The sequence below is a fragment of the Nerophis lumbriciformis genome, linkage group LG17, assembly GCF_033978685.3.
Source record: "Nerophis lumbriciformis linkage group LG17, RoL_Nlum_v2.1, whole genome shotgun sequence".
Taxonomy (NCBI): domain Eukaryota; kingdom Metazoa; phylum Chordata; class Actinopteri; order Syngnathiformes; family Syngnathidae; genus Nerophis; species Nerophis lumbriciformis.
Window position 1 is genome coordinate 19225195 of NC_084564.2, and position 23542 is coordinate 19248736.

Here is a 23542-nt window from a genome sequence, read left to right on the forward strand (position 1 = left end):
TACATTAAAATAATTTTAGATTATTTTTTTATGTGCAAAAGTAACCAGTCATAAATAGGAAGAGGTGTTGATTTGGGTGAATGAATGGGAGTATGGCGTCGGTGTGATTGAGTGTCCATTATGGCGGAGGGCGTGTACTAATGGAGGCGAGAGAGATGTTTATAAAGACGTGGTTGTGAGTACATGTCTCATTCACTCTTCTACTCCGCAACACAACACAGAACATTCACACAATGATTGTGTAGTGTCGTAACCTCTCCTATAGTTGTTGTTTTATACATGCGCAAGGTGCACTGTCTTGTATCGACACTACCACCACCACCACCACAGAGCGAGCCGCCATGCACTGCCAAGCCGAGGTGAGGCTCTCCTCCCCGGGCCAGCTGAAGGCTGCCAGGCGGCGCTACAAGACCTTCATGATAGACGAGATTCTCTCCAAGGAGGCTTGTGATTACTTTGAGAAGTTCTCCCTTTACTCCGTGTGTCCGTCGCTCATTGTGCGGCCGAAGCCTCTGCACTCTTGTTCGGGTAAGAAATCCCATTTAACCCACCTGATTCATGCAAAAATAACCATATTAAAGTAATGTTTGTGCATAATTAGTGGATTTTCTAAGTAAGTCTATGATAGCTGTTTGTGGTGTAAAAACTATCTTTAAAGTTGCTTTTATAGAAAAAAAATCAATGTGCACAATTGGGCTTATTGACACTGCATCCATCATATTGACAATGAAATGGAAATGTATTTGAATTATGACATTTCTACTGCCTGCTGACTCACTTAGGATGCTGTAAATCACTGCAGTTAAGTATTTAGTGTTGAAAACAACTGACAGGGAAGAGTGCTTGAGGGCTTCTTCTGATGATAAACGACTGGAAATGACATTTATTTTGTCAGCGTTTATGAAACATCGTAGGCGAGATAACTTTGAAAGAGCGCGTCTTTTCTTTTTCGTTTTAAATTCAACAAACTAGAACATTAAATTAAGGGGTGTCCAAAAATCCGGTGTGGGGGCCATTAGTGGACCGCGTCTGGGTTATTTTTCTGGTCCGTTGCGTATTACAATAATACAATCAAACGCGGAACAAAAAAGTAAGAAAAGAAAATATTTCCAGATGATGAATGTTGCAAGAATGTTTTGTTAGATATCAAGCAAGTAATTGCTTTTTGTAATCTTGTGAATACGTAAAGCAGGAGTCATTTGTGGACTATTTCTATCATAGGCTCAAGGCATATGAAAATAATACTAACTAGGAAACATGGCTTTCTGGTTACTGAGTGTTTATGGCCTGCATCTTAGACGTGATTTGTTTACAACATATTTTTAAAAGGTGGTTATTCCTAACCATAAAACATTAATACACATATTAAATGTAAACAATGGTTGGCCAGAGTTTGGCTCAGTGGACACTTTTGGCCCGTGGTTTGTAGTTTTATTGACCTGTGGCATAATAGCAATGAAATAATATAACATTGCGATTATTTTTTTAAAAGGGTTTATCCATAGTCATAAAACAAAACACTTGTATTAAATGAAAATAGGGGTGTTTAAAGTCAGTTTTTCATTTGTATTGTAATTTTTTAGTGTGATTAATAAATAACTATGACTATTTAAGTGGGGTTTCAAATTAGTTATTACAAAAAAATAGTGTGAGTGATATACAGCTGTAAATGTTTCGAGTATGTACCCATTAAAGCTAATTGCCGTGAAATCTGCAATAACAACTACTGCAATTTGATAATGACACTGCAGGTTTTGGAATAGGGTTATGGCGGCGGTCAAAAATAGGAGGCCTCATCCCTCTGATATGATTGAGGGTTCCGTTGGATAGAGTAACCCGCTCCGGGACGCCTCGTATTTGGATCTGCAGGGGTGTGAGACACACTATATTCCTAACATCCATTGACTTTAGTGCTTGATATGGCAGAAGGCAGTAAGTAGTGATCAAGAGGGGCTGCAATGACCCTCTGCCGCCAGCAGAGGCCGCTAAATCACTCCTATGCCGCCAATGTGACCATTAACTACTGTTTGCATCAAAACGTGCTGACACTAAACAACATAATGGCACCTTGCATTACTTAGTTTGCTCTTATTGTGCAAGATTACTATTCACTGTACTGCAACCCTTATCTGACCTGACAGTGTGGTGAAAAAAATGAAATGAAGTAGAAGTGGGAGTGTGTGTTTGTGTATGCAGGGCTCAAAGTGGTACGACTTTTCATCCCGTCTTAAAGCCTAAATGTGTCACACAATAAAGCCTCCCATTTAGCATAATGCAGCCTTGTTAGGCTTGATTACACCCTTGTCAACACACAGTGAGGTATGCACACACTTTTCAGTTAAGACTGGGTTGAATGAACTAACCTTATTCATTCAGCTAAGACACGATGAGTCGACGTGATTTAGCAACTCTGCACTTTGCTGTTTGTTTCCACACTTAAAAGATTTAATAAGCTACGTGACCTGTTGTCATGTTTACATTTCGCTTCCATTCCAACGCCAACATTTTTTTATTTTTTTATTTAAGTTTTGCTCAACAATAGTTTTTAACTTTCAGTAGAAGATCTGACCCCCTGTCCCTACTCAAAAAAATAAATAAATAAAATAAAAATGCAGCTTTAGCAACATTTGCATTTAAAAACACAAATGGACTAAAAATACTTTTGTCATGCAGTTGCAAAAAAGAACATAAAAATAATATTTGAAAAGCTGTGGATTTATTGGATTTGCTACAAACTTCACTTTATTTTCTAGAAAATTACTATGCATTTTTTTTTTTTACTTTTTATTAAGAAAACAAAGACAACACGTCTGTCTATATATTAATATTACATATGTGTCTTTTCTCTAATATATATTTAAAAGTGGAGATTCAATAATAATGCATTATTTTAGTTTTATTTTGGAAAACATTTTTATGTACATTATATTTTTCAATGTGGAGACAGTGACAAGTATTAATTTCTATTATTTCATCTCATTTTATTGGCAAAACAAAGACAAACGTTTTTCAAATTGTTTTGTATATTATTGAGATATTTGTGTATATTGTATGTATATAATATTTACAAGTTTTGATGTAAAAAATAAATACAATTAATATATATATATATATATATATATATATATATATATATATATATATATATATATATATATATATATATATTATTCTCAAATAAAACAAATAAAAGCTTGGGAAATACATGCCCTTTTGTAGAAAAAAATGTAAATAAATGTAACACAGCAAACACAATTTGCACCATCAACATTAAGAATTTTTTTTAATACAATTAATAAATAAATAATAACAATAAATTAATAAAAAATAATCTAAAAAAAAATAGTTAAAAAGAATTACATAAAATAATGATGATAAATATCCCAGAGTCACAACAGGGCCATGACGACAGATACTTAATTTCAAATATACTTCATATTAAATAAGTCATTTGTTTCTATTTGTTAACAACATTATGTACGGTTGTAATGTGTAAAAAAAAAAAAAAATTCAAAATGTATTTATTAGAATCACTTTTGGAAATATTTTTTTCTGTAGCATTTCCTACTAACTTCTTGCACGGACGCGACACTAAACACGTTTGTGTCCAGTAGATGAAATGTTGTTGATGGCGTTGGTAATAAAATCAAAAGAAATTGAAACGTTTTGATCTATTCTTAGGCGTAATGGTTAGCATAAGCATTTCCTACATGGCGACCTTGATTATCAAGAGTATCTGTTGCACGAGGCGGCGTTGTGCTCTTTGCAGCTCCTTAAACAGTTTATTTGTAGCCTATTGACGGGACGAGTGCTTGTCAACAACAACGTGTCTGATGTGAGCTCATGAGAGTCAACTTTCCTATACATTATGTGGACATTTCAACACATTTTTCTTTTGCTGGTATTATTTAAATACTGCACAGGCATCTTTTTTCAGTCTTTTCACTACATTGGTCCAATGTGAGTGATTGATGGTGTGAAACACATTGTGATCAAATATAACTAGTAGTTGTGCACAAGAAAATGACTAAACAATGATCTTGTCTCTACTTGTTGGAATCTGATATTGGAGGATTAGTAATGACCTCAACACCTTGACATGATGTCATCATCAGCCGCAGGCTCTGTCATGATGCTCGGCCTGGCAGCTTCCATCTAATGATGAGCGCTTTATATCTTCAATAGGTGCACTACCACTATATTGTTGTTTTATTGTCCTTATAATAATGCACTTTAATTCTCAAAGAATGACTACTTTTTTGTATGAATGCAACAATATTGTAAACATTATTATATTTTTTTTATTTACTGAACTTTAACTTGCAAAATCATTTATTTTTAATGGAATATTATGACCTTATTCCTGTTAAATTACATCTTATTTTCCAACATTATTTTTTTTTTTAAATAAATAGTTAAGTGAATTAAATAAAAATTATCATGGATAATACTTTATTTCTAATGAAGTAATACAATCAAAATACTTATTATCCATCCATCCATCCATCCATTTCTACCGTTTATTTCCTTTGGGGTCACGGGGGATATTTTTCAAATTGTAAAATACACTTATGCTTTTTTATGTAAAATGACTACCTTTTTTATTTTTTATTTTTTTGTAATACTGTAAAATCATTCTATTAAAATTATAACTTTTCGGCACAAAAACTTCACCTAAAATGATTGACTTTTCTCACAATTGTTTTTTCTTCTCATATTCCAAAATTACTGTTGTAATAGTCTCTTTAATTGTCGTTTAATAGCTGCTCTTTATCGTAATCATACAACATTGTTCACCTAAAATTTTAAATATATATTTTTTCTAAAATAGTTACTTTTTCTTGAGATATTACAATAAAATTATTGTAAAATCATAACTCTTTAATGTAATTTGAAAAAAATCCTGGAAAATGGCAACATTTTCTTGCAATATTACAATTTAATCCATAACAATAATAATGGTAATACTCGTCATGACAGCTTCTATCTAATGTCAGATTATGCACTGCAAAGTGCATACCTATTCAATAAGTACACTGCACCTTTCTGTATATAGTTTTTGTACAATTATATCTCAATGTCCTTGCAATAATGCACTTTTATTCTCATAGAATCATTTTTTTTTTTTTAAATTATTGTATTTTAAATTTGTTTTCTATTTACTGAACTTTTTTTGCGGAATTTTACATTATTCATTGGATTCATTTTCCACCTATTTTCAAAATGATATAATAAATTAATTAAAATAAATACAAATGATCATGAATAATACTTCATTTTTAATGTAATCAAATGTAATGTAATGGGTTATACTTGTATAGCACTTTTCTACCTTTTAAGGTACTGAAAGCGCTTTGACACTATTTCCACATTCACCCATTCACACACAATACACACACTGATGGTGGGAGCTGCCATGCAAGGCCCTAACCACGACCCATGGGAAATACCCAAGGGTGAAGTGTCTTGCTCAAGGACACAACGGACATGACTCGGAGGTTCGAACCAGGAACACTCAGGTTTCTGGCACGGCCTCTCTACCAGCTTAGATACTTATTTTATACTTTTTTTAATTACTGCCTTTTTACTACCATTTTTAAAAAAGATTATGACCCATTTTTTAAAATAAAATTACAATGCGTTTGGCACAACATTTCACCTAAAATTATTTACTTTATTCTTATTATTTTTTTCCCCCTTTTTATATTCTGACTTCACTGGTGTAAAATGGATGGGTTTTTTTTTGTAATATTACAACATTAAATCATCTGATCTCTAAAACAATGTTGTTTTTTCTTTGGTATTGCAAATAAATTAGCATATAATCAAAACTTTTTATCAAAATAGTTAATTTGTACTTGCAATATTTAAACTTTGTACATCTTATTCTTTTTTTTTTCTTCTAAAATTTTTACTTTTTTCTTTTGATAACTTAATTCTTGTAAAATCCGAACTTTTTACTTTAACAAAAAAAATATACGTCTTCTTGTAGTATTACTCTTTAATTAATACAATTTAATTAACAATGATAATGGTAATGATAATAATACAACTTTGATGTAAAAAGACCCATAATTTGTCATCATTCCTATTTTATACTTTTTTTTTATAATGTTCATTTATTCATTTGATAGGGAAATCATAATACTGGTACTGAGAAAACAGACTTTTTGTCCCCCCTCCACACACCCGCACACAAAAATAAAATAAAATTAATAAAGAATAAAAAAATAAAATAAAATAAATTACACACAAAAAAAATAATTAATAAAACATTACAAAATAAAATAAGAATAACACCCCCCCCAGTCCACATTTCAGTCACAGTGGATAGCAATGTACTGCCTTCCTCTTCACCACAAGCAGAAAGAGAATCACACGAACCGACTAAAAGAAAATAAAAAAAGTTCACTAACATACAGAGAAGTGTCACTGAATAAATAAAAATAAAAAAATAATTAAGGTAAGGGGGAAGGTTCATTGTCTACAGTGAGTGTCACATTTATCCTATAGTGGCTTTAATTTACGGTAGCTATGTAACTAATCATACAACCCCAGGTCAAGTCAAATTGTTTTGGTGTACCCCTCAGATTATATTTGATTTTCTCAAAATCTAAGGAAAACATGAGGTCCTTAAACCATAGAGAGGCCTTGGGGGCAAACTGTGATTTCCACTCCAATAAAATCCTTCTACGAGCTATAAATGGTGCAAAGGTGATACTATCCCTAAAAGTCTGCTTGATTTTTTGATAGTTTGGTGGAATTCCAAAAATAGCCAATCCTGCACAAGGTGTATACTTAAAATTTAGTGCATCTGCAAGATGTTTAAAAATATTAGTCCAGTAGGCTTTCAGACAGGGACAGGACCAGAACATGTGTGCAATGTTTGCAGGAGTCAATTGACATTGATTACACATGTCTGCAATGTTAGCACAATATTGGAAAGTTTAAAGTTAGTAAAATATATGCAATGGACAACCTTAAACTGTATTAGATTAAGCTTTGAACAAAATGTGCTATCATTTATTTGTATCGATGCAGATTTCCAGTCATTGTCATCCAAAACCTTGCCAAATTCTGCTTCCCAGTCTTTTCTAATTTTGCCAAGAGATGTCTCTTTAAGATGGGGAATTAGGATATCCATTTTTAGAAATGATGCCTTTCTGATTCCTACTTTATTCTTGTAGAATTGCAATGTTTTTTGTTTTTTTTCCCCTTAGTCTCTTTCATAGCGCTGCCCTCAATAGTCCCAACTTTTTGTTTGTAAATGTAACTCGGTATGACTTTTCTTAAAATATTTCTGTTGGATTCTTTATGACGTCGACTTTTATTGGGCTGCCACATGCATTCAGCCAACCCCTCGAGCTCCGACCCCCTCCTCTTCCTCCCTGGCGGCTCCAGACAAGTGTTACTTTTTATTGATTCTGGCGTCTCGCTGCTCCTGTGCGCTCACACAGAGGGCACGACTTAGTGTGTGTGTGTATGTGTGTGTGTGTGTGTGCGCGCATGTGTGTGTGTGTGTATGCATTATACAAGAGAGCAAATAAGTTGTATTTGACTGGGTTGTTGAGGTTTTATTGGAGCTGATTCAGTGTGTGTGTGTGTGTGTGTGTGTGTGTGTGTGTGTGTGTGTGTGTGTGTGTGTAAAATAATCATTCATGTGAAGGGTCAAGAGCAAGTGGTGTAAAACACAAGCCTGCGTCATCGGGGTCGCTGCCCTTAACAAGAAGGAGGTCAGAAGTAAAACACTTTTCACAGACAATTAATAATTGAGCAATTACACCCGATCAATAATTGCACTTTTATTAATTGAGGGTATCATAAGAGGCGTTGCACTTTGCGGCTGTGTGTGACTTTTATATTCTGTTTGTCCCCTCAGGGCCCTCGCCACTTCGCGCCTACCCGCTCCTCTCCGTCATCACGCGGCAGCCTCCCAGCCTCCCCCGGCCGCCGTCCCCGGGCGGACTCCCGCCGCACCTGCCCCTGCTGTCGCCGCAGCACGGCTGCGGCTCCGAGGCGTCGCCCTGCAGCCAGACGGCGCTCAGCGTCAGCAGCGAGTCGGAGGCGGAGCGCGGCACGCCGCGCCTCAAGAAGGCCCGTCGCAGCCGCACCATCTTCACCGAGCTGCAGCTGATGGGCCTGGAGAAGAAGTTCCAGAAGCAGAAGTACCTTTCCACGCCGGACAGGTGGGTGTCATTCCTCACTTTTTCTGTAGGGAAGGGAGTCATACGACACCCCCATTCCTAGGTGGATCTCGCGTGAGAGGAAGAGGTGGGGGGTTAACCATATTGCAATGCGGTCTGATGAAAATGATGGAAAGCAACACTTTACAGCAGGCGTGTCAAACGTACAGCAAACAAGTTTTATCCCGCCTGCGTTTGCTAAGTATAAACTAGAGATGTCCGATAATGTTGGACTGCCGATATTATCGGCCGATAAATGCTTTAAAATTTAATATCGGAAATTATCGGTATCGGTTTCAAAAAGTAAAATGTATGACTTTTTAAAACGCCGCTGTACGAAGTGGTACACGGACGTAGGGAGAAGTACAGATCGCCAATAAACCGTAAAGGCACTGCCTTTGCGTGCCGGCCCAATAATATAATATCTGCGGCTTTTCACACACATAAGTGAATGCATAGCATACTTGGTCAACAGCCATACAGGTCACACTGAGGGTGGCCGTATAAACAACTTTAACACTGTTACATATATGCGCCACACTGTGAACCCACACCAAACAAGAATGACAAACACATTTCGGGAGAACATCCGCACCGTAACACAACATAAACACAACTGAACAAATACCCAGAATCCCTTGCAGCACTAACTCTTCCGGGACGCTACAATATACAACCCCCGCTACTCCCCGAAACCCACGCCCCCAACCCCGCCCACCTCAACCTCCTCATGCTCTCTCAGGGAGAGCATGTCCCAAATTCCAAGCTGCTGTTTTGAGGCATGTTAAAAAAAATAATGCACTTTTTGACTTCAATAATAAATATGGCAGTGCCATGTTGGCATTTTTTTCCATAACTTGAGTTGATTTATTTTGGAAAACCTCGTTACATTGTTTAATGAATCCAGTAGGGCATCACAACAAAATTAGGCATAATAATGTGTTATTTCCACGACTGTATATATCGGTATCGGCAATTAAGAGTTGGACAATATCGGAATATCGGATATCGGCAAAAAAGCCATCATTGGACATCTCTAATATAAACATGTACCTGAAATTTGTCGTGTGTCCAGGGGACATATTTCCTGAGTTTATAAACATAATAAAAAAGAAAAAAAAACGAAATAAGATTTTGTGATGTGGCTTTGTTAATTGCACCTGGGGATAGGTTGATTGGCAACACTAAATTGGCCCTAGAGTGTGAATGTGAGTGTGAATATTGTCTGTCTATCCGTGTTGGCCCTGCGATGAGGTGGCGACTTGTCCGGGGTGTACCCCGCCTTCCGCCCGAATGCAGCTGAGATAGGCTCCTGCACCCCCGGCCACCCCGAAAGAGACAAGCGGTAGAAAATGGATGGATGATTTGTGACTTTTATATTATGTAAAACGGACCAAAATCGCCACAAAATTAACAACATCAAGATTGATTTAAAAAAAAAATTATTTTAAAGATTGAAAGTTGCCATCGATCCCACGTGGGTGCTCGGCATTGTCCGTGGGTGCTCGGGCCCCGAAGCACCCCCGGTATCGGTGCCTATGTGCGTATACAGTGTAATGGAGCTATGAAGCCTTTATAGTTGTAGGATTAAGAGAAACTGGAACAGTTTGTCGAGTTGTGGTGCAATTATGGCGAGAATCTGGCACAAAGGTTAAGAATGCAAAAATGTATTCAGCACCGCCCGTCTTAATTGTTGTCCTCCTGGAACCAGGAAGTAGCCTTGTAAACAGTTGTGCTCCATTCCCACTTTACTGGAACTTGACTAAACACGGTACCGCGCCTAAAAATGGCAACGACTTTTAGGGTGTCAATCAAAACTAAGCTCGGTGCACGAGCACCAAGTCGAGCGTGTCGTTTTGATAAACCTGCATACCTGGCATAGAGGACATTTTAAACGTGCAACACACACACACACACACACACACACACACACACACACACACACACACTTCAAAACAAAGCCACAAATGCAATTATCAAGCCGTGGTTCAAGTTAGCGTTGTAAATTTTTTTTTTTTTATCCGTCCCGCAGGGAGCGTCTCGTGTGATGCCAATTTTTTGGCCGCGAAGCCGACAGTATTACCTCAGCGTTCTAGTTCAGACACGAGTAATGCTCTCACCTCTGAGCGCTTGAACGGTAAAATAGGGAGTGCGGGAGAGGAAAGGAACACAGACACATTCATGAATAGGAGGACGGCGGCCAATGCAAGCAAGTGTATTGTGAATGAATGAATGAAAATGAATTAATTAATGTATTTATTCCGGCAGACATATATAGCAACACTTCATCACTCTTTGTAATTTGACAGACGTGCAACGGCACCCACCGAAAAGGGATACGGGGAAAAAAAGCAAGAATGCTTATCCATGTCCCGCCCCTAATTTACAATCATGTTGGTTATAAAGTCCAAGTTTCAACAGCAGATTTGATGGATACATGACAATTTCAGAACAAGATTAACATAAACTGGAAAACACTTTGTCCATAGTAGTGAGCGACCATGAGATTAGCTCCATCTTGTCTGGTGTGTTATGTCCCTTATTCCACAGTGAGTTATTTTGCACCTGTGTCCCACAGTTGAGATAGTCCAAACAACTAGTCCTGTTTTTGATAGTTTCCCAACAACACATTTTTTTTACCACAAGGTTGAACACTCTTAGGCTAGAACAGTGTTTTTCAACCTTTTTTGAGCCAAGGCACATTTTTTGCATTGAAAAAATGCGGAGGCACACCACCAGCGGAAATCATTAAAAAACGAAACTCAGTTGGTAGTAAAAAGTTGTCGCAATTGTTGGATATGACTTTAAACCATAACCTAGCATGCATCATTATAGCTCTTGTCTCAAAGTAGGTGTACTGTCACCACCTGTCACATCACACCCTGACTTATTTGGAGTTTGTGGCTGTTTTCCTGTGTGTAGTGTTTTAGTTCTTGTCTTGCGCTCCTATTTTGGTGGCTTTTTCTCTTTTTTTGGTATTTTCCTGTAGCAGTTTCATGTCGTCCTTTGAGCGATATTTCCCGCATCTGCTTTGTTTTAGCAATCAAGAATATTTCAGTTGTTTTTATCCTTCTTTGTGGGGACATTGTTGATTGTCATGTCATGTTCGGATGTACATTGCTCGTGGTGTCCAAGACGAGACTTAAAACCAGGGGAGACAGGGCCTTCTCTGTGGTTGGCCCTAAGCTCTGGAACACTCTGCCCCTCCATGTTCGAACTGCTCCCACAGTGGAGTGTTTTAAGTCTCGTCTTAAGACCCACTTTTATTCTCTAGCTTTTAACACTACGTGAGTTGTGTGGTCCTCTGTTGTCCTCTGTGTTTTTAAAATGTTGATTTCTATTTACTGTTTTAATTGGTTTTACCCTTTGAAATTGTTTTTAATCATATTTATTTTATATTGTTTTTAATTGTGTTTAATATTGTTGTGCAGCACTTTGGAAACATTATGTTGTTTAAATATGATAAATAAATGGGTTGTACTTGTATAGCGCTTTTCTACCTTTAAGGTACTCAAAGCGCTTTGACACTACTTCCACATTTACCCATTCACACACACATTCACAAATGTGCTATATAAATAAAGTGGATTGGATTGGATTACATTGTGGACGCCGTCTTTGCTCCGCAGTAAGTCTTTGCTGTCGTCCAGCATTCTGTTTTTGTTTACTTTGTGGCCAGTTCAGTTTTAGTTTTATTCTGCATAGCCTTCCCTAAGCTTCAATGCCTTTTCTTAGGGGCACTCACCTTTTGTTTTATTTTTGGTTTAAGCATTACACCTTTTTACCTTCACACTGCCTCCCGCTGTTTCCGACATCTACAAAGCAATTAGCTACCTGCTGCCACCTACTGATATGGAAGAGTACTACACGGTTACTCTGCCGAGCTCCAGACAGCACCGACACTCAACAACAGCACATAATTTGCAGACTAGAATTACTGGTTTGCAAAAAATATTTTTAACCCAAATAGGTGAAATTAGATAATCTCCCACGGCACACCAGACTGTATTTTACGGCACACTAGTGTGCCGCGGCACAGTGGTTGAAAAAGACTGGGCTAGAAGACCGTTTAATTTCTCCGCTCACATTGTCCCACAGTTTCAAGCTTAGTAAGTAAGCAAACAAAGGCTTCTAATTTAGTCTGCTGACGTATGCAGTAACATATTGTGTCATTTTCCATTCTATTATTTTGTCAACGTTATTAAGGACAAGTGGTAGAAAATTAATTATTAATCTACTTGTTCATTTACTGTTAATATGTGCTCACTTTCTCTTTTGACAAGTTCTATCTACACTTCTGTTAAAATGTAATAATCGCTTATTCTTCTGTTGTTTGGATGCTTTACATTAGTTTTGGACGCTATGGATAACGTTTGAGCCTTGAATGTGGAATTCACCATGTTATGTTTGAATTTCAGGACACCCCTGAGTTCATGTGGAGCCCTTTGTGAGGCCATAAACATAACTTGAAGGCTACTGTATTGGATTATATCATGTAGTTTAAGAAAGTTACTCATTATGAACAGATCATTGGTATGTGCTCTATAGGTTGCATAATGTATAATTGTAATTGCCTTTTTCTGGAGCTTAAATAGTGGTTCTATAGTGTCCTTGCCCCCAAACTTCAGCGCAATGCTGTAAATGCGGCAATAAAAGAGCTAAGTAAATCGTTCTAAGTGAATTTTGATTTAGTAATTTCTGCATTTTCCACAAAATGGAGACACTTTTAGCCAATGTATGGCTAATTATGGAGCAGCAGGTGTATAGAAAGAAAACATTTCATACAATAAAGTGACGTCACATCCATCACTAGTCTTTACTTCTTCGTTCTTTTCTTACTGTATGCTCGTTACATATACTGTATGTGTGTGTGTGTGGTGGGGAAAATCCCTTCATTTTTTTCATTAAATATCTCATTTTAACTTGCCTAGAGGTGTTGAGAAAGTCACTCTGTCTTATTTGAAATCACAACACAGCTCAGTGATCAAAACCGCCGTCTGTTTACGCCCGGCTGGGCTGCAGGATTTGGTCCTGACGATGACATCATTCTGTCAGTCTCCGAGTATTAATAACCCGCCGCGATACCTTGTTTTCCCGTATGATTCGGTTTTCAACAAAGATGGATGCTGAAATTTCGCCCCAGTTTCCGTACAGCTGAATATCGCATAGTGTGACAAATGAGTTTATTCCACAAAATTAAGTGCCCAAATAAAGAATTCCACCTTCAGTCCCATGACTGCAAAATAAGCCATAATATAGGGCCCTAAGAAGGAGTGAGTGCCAGCACTTTGTTAAAAAAAAATGTGGGAAACATTATTGAATTCCAGAAAGTATGATGGTGAAACAGGAGTCTTCAAAAACATTTTTCATGTATTTGTATTTTCCATTGTTTCCTGTATTTAAAACTATAATTAGTACCTATTGAACGTGTTTGTATTTGTGTGTGTCTGGAGCAGATTTATTAGATCTTTGAGAATTTATGTTTAACATATAACATAAAATGTTTCATGTTGTTTTGGTATCATATCACTTGTGAGTACAGCCCTCGTATTTCAGCGAGCATGTTTATGACGCTAACAAATTCCGGTACCAATTTGTGGTACTTCTGTGTGTGTTCATGTATTAATACATCTTGATTTTAAATAATACAAATCTTTTTTTTTTTTTTTTTTAACATTGAACACTGAACTGATAACGCTAACTGTACTGTCCAGTTGTTATATATATTTTTTCTATTGCAAGTATGCATTCATTTAATTTTGTCCTCGTTGTGTTGCTGTAATCAGGGAGTAGTCTTTGCCATTAAGTTGAATGTGTCCGTCTTGTCTTTTGTTAAAGAGTTTGTGCTGTAGATCAGTAGTTTTCGACCACCTCAGGAAACACTTGGCTCTCCAAGTACCACCATAATGGCCAACATTAAAATACAGTAGTGTCGTAGCCTAAGTATTAATTAAAAACAAGGCAGAGTTTTTATTGAACAAGTACATTTAGTATTTTTTGGCCACTGTAACACTGCACACAGTTTGAACATGAACACTGTGTTTGGATATTTAATTAAGTGATTCTTTGGCGTACCACGAGTGGTACACATACCACAGTTTGAGAAAAAATGCTGTAGATATAGTATTCATTACACACCAGCTGTTTGATTGTAACATGCAGTTAGTCGTGGTTTTGGTTACCAAATTTAGGTGTTGAAATCGGCACAAAAATACGCTAATGCTAATATCTGTTGCATGTCTATGGCATATCCAATGTAAGCTTGCATTGAGCTAGGGCATTTTGAAAAGTGGAGCCTTACTTTTGAGCGCCATCTATCAGGCATCTATCATACTTGCCAACCTTGAGACCTCCGAATTCGGGAGATGGGGGCGGTTGAGGTGTATATTGTAGCCCGGAAGAGTTAGGGCTGCAAAGGATTCTGGGTATTTGTGCTGTTGTGTTTATGTTGTGTTACGGTGCGGATGTTCTCCCGAAATGTGTTTGACATTCTTGTTTGGTGTGGGTTCACAGTGTGGCGCATATTTGTAACAGTGTTAAAGTTGTTTATACGGCCACACTCAGTGTGACCTGTATGGCTGTTGACCAAGTATGTCTTGCAGTCTCGTACGTGTGTCTGTAGAAACCTCATACAACATGTGACTGGGCCGGCACGCTGTTTGTATGGAGAAAAAGTGGACGTGACGACAGATTGTAGAGGACTCTAAAGGCAGTGCCATCACGGCACGCCCTCAATATTGTTGTCCGGGTGAAATTCGGGAGAATTGTTGCCCCGGGAGATTTTCGGGAAGGGGCACTGAAATTCGGGAGTCTCCCGGAAAAATCGGGAGGGTTGGCAAGTATGGGCATGCTTACTTTTTTAGCATGGACAAATGTAACATTACCTGAAAGCAGTTCACTTCGAATACGCCAGTTTTCCCGCCAAAATCGGATAAGTATCAAAAGTATCGACATAAGTTACGGTTTGATTTTACGTGAATTGCTACCCAGTAGTACAGACGGAATTAGGTTTTTGTCGATAAAAGTGCCAAATTCGGTACCCATCCCTATTTATGGTATTTATTTATTCAAGGAGCGATCCAATAGAATAGAGAAGTCAGTGTACAGCTTGAATAGCCATATTGATTTACTATCCACTGAAAATAAGTAAACACAGAGCCATTATTGTTTTGACAGCTGTCAAGTATATCCAAGTAAAGTTTGGGTATAATGACATACTGTCAGCCGTTAGAGTGTGTGCATGCTAAAATGGTGTCGTGTGCAAAACAGTAGTGATTGTATGCAATGTCACGGCTGCCATCATCATTGTGACTACCATTAATTATGCTCGGTTCCACCCAACACACAAGACAATCGCCACCTTTGTCCCAGTATAAAGGTTGTGCGTTAGTAAATTAAAATGCCTAATTGCTTGCGCAAGCAGACTTTGTCTGTGACAAAAAGTTGTGTTTTTGCAGGGGTTTGCAATGATGAGATTTTGGGGCTGATCCGGATCACCGTCTGGATTCCGGATTTTTTTTCAAGCATTGTTTCCTATTGCGAGATCAGGTCTTCCAAGTTATATGAGCCGTCCTGAATAACGTTTGTCTCCTGCGAAAATCGTCTGAGGTATCCGATTGCACGGCAGCCAGTAGCGCTGTGAGTCATGTAACACACACACACACACACACACACACACACACACGTGGTGGACGCATCATGGAAGCGTCTGCTCAGCAGCCGCTGATTTCATTACCGACCCCGCTGCAGATGTTTCAGCAGACTGCAGATGTTCGTGTTCGCGTGTTCATGGCAGGTGGTTACTGTTGTCTGTACTTCTCCACGTATACCCGCACTAACCTATGAACTGTTGCACACTTTGGTGTTGGCGGTTGTACCTTTCATCGCATTGAAATGAAGAAGAAGAAGAAAAGGAAAGATTGGATCTTGTTTGAGTAGCGGAAAAGAATGTTAATTGAACTGAAATCTGTTTGTCTTTCAGGTTGGACTTGGCTCAGTCCCTCGGCCTCACACAGCTGCAGGTGAAGACCTGGTACCAAAACAGGCGCATGAAGTGGAAAAAGATGGTAAATATCTAAAGCATATATTTTTATATATATATATAGATTTTTTATTTTTTTAAAGTTTTGCTATACAAAGTAATTTAAATTACCGTATTTTTCTGACTATAAGTCGCAGTTTTTTTCATAGTTTGGCCGGGGGTGCGACTTATACTCAGGAGCGACTTATGTGTGAAATTATTAACACATTACCGTAAAATATCAAATAATATTATTTAGCTCATTCAGGTAAGAGACTAGACGTATAAAATTTAATTGGATTTAGCGATTAGGAGTGACAGATTGTTTGGTAAATGTATAGCATGTTCTATATGTTATAGTTATTTGAATGACTCTTACCATAATATGTTACATTAACATACCTGGCACGTTCTCAGTTGGTTATTTATGCGTCATATAACGTACACTTATTAAGCCTGTTGTTCACTATTCTTTATCTATTTTAAATTGCCTTTCAAATGTCTATTCTTGGTGTTGGGTTTTATTAAATACATTTCCCCAAAAAATGCGACTTATATATGTTTTTTTCCTTCTTTATTATGCATTTTTGGCCGGTGCGACTTATACACTGGAGCGACTTATACTCCGGAGCGACTTATACTCCGAAAAATACGGTAAAGTAATCTGGTAAAATTGTCTATATCGCTTGTCCTTGCATTTGGGTCACGTGTAAGCTGAGGCCTTCGGGCATGAGGTATCAATAGATTTATATTTAATTTCAGTATTTATGACAATTTTGTTTAAAAATGCCATTTTATATGTATAGATATATGTGTATATGTATGTATGTATGTATAACAGTATATATGTATGTGTGTGTGTGTGTGTGTGTGTGTGTGTGTGTGTGTGTGTGTGTATATGTATATATATATATATATATATACATACATACATACATTTTCTACCGCTTATTCCCTTTGGGGTCGCAGGGGGCGCTGGAGCCTATCTCAGCTACAATCGGGCGGAAGGCGGGGTACACCCTGGACAAGTCGCCACCTCATCGCAGGGCCAACACAGATAGACAGACAACATTTACACTCACATTCCCACACTAGGGACCATTAAGTGTTGCCAATCAACTTATCCCCAGGTGTATGTCTTTGGAGGTGGGAGGAATCCGGAGTACCCGGAGGATATATATATATATATATATATATATATACAGACATATTTATATATATATATATGTATGTCTTTATATATATACATATATATATATATGTATGTATATATATATCATCAATCAATCAATCTTTATTTATATAGCCCTAAATCACAAGTGTCTCAAAGGGCTGCACAAGCCACAACGACATCCTCGGTACAAAGCCCACATGTATGTCTTTATATATATATATACATATGTATGTATGTATGTATGTATATGTATGTCTGTAAATATATATATATATATATATATGTATTTACAGACATATATATATATATATATATATATATACTGTATATATATATATGTATGTTTGTATATATATATATGTGTGTCTGTACATATATATATATATATATATATATATATATATATATATATATATATATATATATATATATATATATATATATATATATATATATATATGTATATGTATAATCAGAGCAAAGGGTGGCTATTTTGAAGAAACTAGAATATAAAACATGTTTTCAGTTAATTCACCTTTTTTGTTAAGTACATAACTCCACATGTGTTCATTCATAGTTTATATGCCGGTCAAATTTTGCATTCCACTGTATTTCTGTGTTGAGGACACGTCCAAACAAGTCGGTCGGGGTAAAAAAAGGACCCGAGGGCAAAAGTAGCCCGTGAGTGATGGTGAGCAAACACTTGGTAGAAGGTCAACAAGTGAGATTGTTAACTGCAAAGATAAATGAGTGCAAAAAGGGCAGCCAGCAATCTTCTCTTAACAACGATCATGCACAACCATTTATTAAAGCAGCTTGTGTGTGTGTTCCTTTAGGTGCTCAAAGGAGGTCAGGAGGCGCCCACCAAGCCTAAGGGAAGACCCAAGAAGAACTCCATCCCCACCACCGAGGAAATCGAAGCCGAAGAGCGGCGGCTGAAGCAGGAGGAAGAGCAGCTGGGGGGCGTGACAAAAACCCAAACCACGCTTCAACTCCAGCCCGAAGACCTAAGCTACGGCCCTAACGCGACCCCGCAAAGTCACGGTACGGCGCGGGTGTTCGGGGAGCGAGCGGCGCCTCTCCTAATAACCTCAGAGACTCCTGCAGAGAGCTAAGCAGCAGCAGCAACACCACCAAAGACTGATACCACAACACCTGGAAACAAATAGTGCCTCAGGATCGCTGTAAAGGAAACGTGCCATGCCTTTAAGGTCGTTTGTGACCCACAAACACGCAATCCTTGTCACACGGGCTGGCTTTTTGTGCCACTCTCGGAAATATAAACACAAAACAAAGGCGCACACGTAGACAAATGGACAAGTCGACGTTTTGCTTGATGGCGGCCATGTTTTGCAGCCAATCTTGCTCAGATTTTAGACACACCTGCTTGCCGGTCCACTAAATTCAGCATTATTCGGCAAAACACCGGGAAGTTACTGCGGGAATTTTTTTTTTTTTTTTTTTTTTACACTCTCAAAAATAGCGGTACCAGTGGTTTACCTAAAAGGACACAGTGGGTATCTTTTTGTAAGACATTTTTGACATCTTTGTAACTTATTATTAAATGCTTCGCCTCTCAAATAGTTGATAGTGCCAGGATGACGCAAACTTGGGCTTGAACCCTTCATTAAATAAGAGAATAAACACTCTATTGGGCCTGGGCCGATCAATACATTAATTAATGGAACAATAATTAAAAGAAATTTTGAAAAATGACCAATGATCATCTTCGTCTGTTGCTCTGCGAGAGGGTTCACTCGGTGCATTGCTTTGAGCACCTGAGCCCATTTGTTCAATAGCAGAATTAAATTAACAGAGTGAACCCTCTTGTCATCCATCCACAATCTTTGTCTCCGTGGGCGAAGGCGGGACTAGAATATATCGGCTTCAAACAGAATGAGCCAGTTTAATTTTTTCTAACAGAAATTGAGAGTCCATGTTATTTTTATGTTTGTTTACTTGTGATAATTAAAAAAGTATTGACCTTCCACTTACAATGGTAAAAAAATACTAATGGTAAAAAAAAAAAAAAGTATTCCATTCGGAAAGGTAACTTTCTTTATTATTATTTTTCGTGCTTGAGTTGGTCTCGAAATAAAGCTGACAATAATATTTTTTTTATCTGCAATAATTTGCTCAGCAAAACGTGTTATCGGCCCAAGCCAGAGCTCATTACACAACAGTAGGTCAAATCATGAAGGATGCAATTGAAGATAAAACACGATCGTTTAAAAATGAGGAATAAAAGTGAATAGGATAGAGATGACGGCAATAGAAAAATGTGTTATTGATATTACAGTGGGGAAAATATTCATACGGGCCCAATTCTTGGGTGTATTTCACCTGGGTGGAAGACAAAGTTAATGCAGTCTGCTGAAAATGATGGAAAGCACCGTTCTTCAAAGCAACTGACGGTGTAGTCAAAGTTAAAATTTGCCTCAAAACACATTTTAAGATATATAACACTCTACTGCCATCTGGATAGTGCATTCCCCTAATTCGTCAAGATTCATGTGTCAGGTAAACTACTATGAGTATGCCTTATCTAAAATACTACTAGTAACATGTACTGTCAATGAGCTAAACATATTTGTAATGCAGAGGGAACCTAAGTACGTACTTTATATCACCTTTTACTCTTTTTGGTTTATACCAGTGGTTCTTAACCTTGTTGGAGGTACCGAACCCCACCAGTTTCATATGCGCATTCACCGAACCCTTCTTTAGTGAAAAATAAAATGTTTTTTTTTTTTTTTTTAATTCAAGACAAAGCTATACGTTTTTGGTAACACTTTAGTATGGGGAATATATTCTAAGTTACAAAGACTTAATTTAGAGTTTTTTGGACACTAGGGGAACATATTCTAAGTAACAAAGACTTAATTTAGAGTTATTTGGTTAGGGTTAGGGTTAAAGGGTTAGGGCCAGGGTTAAAAGGTTAGGGTTAAAATAAGGCCATACAAATGACTTAATAAGTACTTAATAATGACTAGTTAAGAGCCAATATGTTACTAATTTGCATGTTAATAAGCAACTAATTAATGGTGAATATGTTCCCCATACTAAAGTGTTACCATGTTTTATTACTGGTGCACAAAATGAACCGTGCATGAACATCACCTTGTTCAAAGACCAAAACCAACACAGTGCATAAACTCATAACAAATTACACACCTGCAAATCAGCCTGACTTCTGCTGTTGCCGTATCCGTAATACGCCGATAGGGAGAAGTTTTTATTTACACGATGAGTCGGGTGTGTTTTGACCTGCGCCGAACCCCTGAGGCCGACTCACCGAACCCCTAGGGTTCGATCGAACCCAGGTTAAGAACCACTGGTTTATACAAATAAATACTTCTGGCCTTGGAAAGACCAAATATTATACTTTGGAGAAAACATTCTTGAAAAATGTCCTTATTGGTACAGAAATGTTCTTGTCTTTTTATTCTATTTTTGAGAGTGTAGAGAAATTTCAAGTCAGCAAATAATAGCACAGGCATGCGTGTTTCGACCAATTTTTACCACTGTGTGTGCATATCTCCCCCTGCCTGTTGGAGGTTGCATTGCAGCGGTGAAGCTGTCACCTTCCAGGGAAAAAGAAACCACCTCATTTATTATTTATTCACACAAAAAAAAGTCACGCGATAGAACAAATAGTGTGTTGACCCGTCACTACGCGATATTTATTGTTGCAGAATCCACCGATTGTGTCACCGATCTTGCCTCACGTGATGCTCACGTCAAAAATATTAGAAATTGCCTTACTATGCTGTAACCATGTAGCACTGCCAAAAACGATATATCAACATATAACAAATGGCTATTGTGCCTTGTCGGTCTCAAAGGGAAGCATTTTTTTGTGGGTGCAACAAATACACTGTATCATACTGTAGAAATATGTGTACATGATAAGCTGTATGTGTACTGCAGTATTTTAACTGCTGTTTGAAAAGGGATGATTATAAATAGTTTGTATATGTCTCAGACTTCCAGTCCTTTGCGGTGTCAGGACGGCTCCTCTTTTCTGCCACAAAAAAAAGCCATTAGCGACTTTTTAAGTTGTCGAGATTTCTCAGAGGAAATAAATCACAGCCGCTTGCCTAACAGTCGACATTTTAAGTGTCGGACATTCTCAGCCTGCAGGCTTTTTGTTGTTTTCGTTGCTGTTTTTGTTTCTTTACACCGCTCGTGACCGACTTTGCTTCCCCTCTACGCCTTGTAAACTTTTTGAGTTCCGTATGCACAGATGCAGTATTTTTCTGATTTGTAAATAAATAAAGCTTGTTTGTTGAGATTGTTGTCTTTAAAATTGAAATACTGTACCTATTCAGTGGCCTAGTGGTTGGAGTGTCCGCCCTGAGATCGGTAGGTTGTGAGTTCAAACCCGGGCCGAGTCATACCAAAGACTATAAAAATGGAACCCATTACCTCCCTGCTAGGCACTCAGCATCAAGGGTTGGAATTGGGGGTTAAATCACCAAAAATAATTCCCGGGCACGGCCACCGGTGCTGCCCACTGCTCCCCTCACCTCCCAGGGGGTAAACAAGGGGATGGGTCAAATGCAAACCATTGGCACTTTAACTTTAACTTAACTTAAATTTTTGTTTGTTTTTATTCGGATGGATGAAATGTTGTTTTTGTGGCAGTACCTTAAATTAACACAGGTCATTAAAAAGCATTAAAAAAGTCATTAAATGGATTTTGCAAAAATTAAGCCCTTAAATGGCATTAAAAAGCATTCAATTCCAGATGCATTTAAAAAAAAAAAAAAATCGGGTAGTCAAAAGCTCAATGCATGTAACAATAAATGAAAATAAACTTACCGGAAATTCTGGACTATAAGCCGAAATATTTTCCCTACACTTTGAAACCTCCAATTTATGAAACAATGCAGATGTCATGACTGGGACTATGGCGTGGTTTGTTCTCCCGAGGTGCAAATGATTTGGACCAGACATGACGAGCAGGTGAATACATATTTAATTTTAACACTCAAAAAAAGAATAAACAAAAGGCGCGCACAAGGGCGGAAGTACAAAACTTGACTATAAACACAAAACTTGCACAAAGGCAGAAACTATGAACAATGAAACAAAACTTGCAAACTATGGCGTGAATAAAGAAAACTTACTTGGGCGAGAAAACAGCATGAAAAAGAGCAGCAACGGTCATAAGGGTGTGTGGAGAGTGTGAACGTGAAACAGGTGCGTGACGTGACAGGTGAAAACTAATGGTTGCTATGGTGACAAAACAAACAAAAGTGCACAAAAAGTCCAAAACCAAACATGACTAAAAAAAAACATGATCACACAGACATGACAGCGGATAATTTATGGATTTTTCATAAAATACATTAAAAATGTGTTATTGTTTGTGCTATGGCGCCATCTATTGGAGGAGTTCGCTCACTTCAGGTGCTGTGGGGTGAACGTGTTTAGTGCTTTTAACCGGAAGCACAAGTGCTGTTCCGTCGTTTAATCATCCATAACGTTTCTACTCGTATTGATTCTTTATTCTTTACTCCAAGCAACGTTTGTAAGTTTTACAATGTAACTAAAACTATTCATACTTACTAAATAGGGATGTCCGATAATGGTTTTTTGCCGATATCCGATATTCCGATATTGTCCAACTCTTTAATTACCGATACCGATATCAACCGGTATATACAGTCGTGGAATTAACACATTATTATCCCTAATTTGGACAGCCAGGTATGGTGAAGTACTTTTAAAAAAAATTAATAAAATAAAATAAGATAAACAAATTAAAAAACATTTTCTTGAATGAAAAAGAAAGTAAAACAATATAAAAACAGTTACATAGAAACTAGTAATTAATGAAAATGAGTAAAATTAACTGTTAAAGGTTAGTACTATTAGTGGACCAGCAGCACGCACAATCATGTGTGCTTACGGACTGTATCCCTTGCAGACTGTATTGATCTATATTGACATATAATGTAGGAAAAAGAATATTAATAACAGAAAGAAACAACCCTTTTGTGTGAATGAGTGTGAATGAGTGTAAATGGGGGAGGGAGGTTTTTTGGTTTGGTGCACTAATTGTAAGTGTATCTTGTGTTTTTTATGTTGATTTAATCATTTAATTTAGTTGTATCGTATTGTCTCCAAATAGTACAAATGCCATTTATATTGATAAAC

The 23542-nt window shown here is 37.5% G+C and overlaps 1 protein-coding gene across 2 annotated transcripts; it reads left to right on the plus strand.

The window, feature by feature from the left end:
- The first annotated feature begins 209 nt into the window (after positions 1-209).
- On the plus strand, positions 210-21669 carry barx2 (BARX homeobox 2). Of its 2 annotated transcripts, none has more exons than XM_061972695.1 (4): positions 210-528; positions 7880-8186; positions 16165-16249; positions 18214-21669. In XM_061972695.1, exons 1-4 carry the CDS (start codon positions 342-344, stop codon positions 18490-18492), a joined length of 858 nt encoding a protein of 285 aa, XP_061828679.1. In that variant the 5' UTR covers positions 210-341; the 3' UTR covers positions 18493-21669. The 2 variants fall into 2 exon arrangements, with proteins under 2 accessions (XP_061828679.1, XP_061828680.1); XM_061972696.1 differs by lacking the exon at positions 18214-21669 and adding an exon at positions 17173-17566.
- Positions 21670-23542: the final 1873 nt, after the last annotated feature.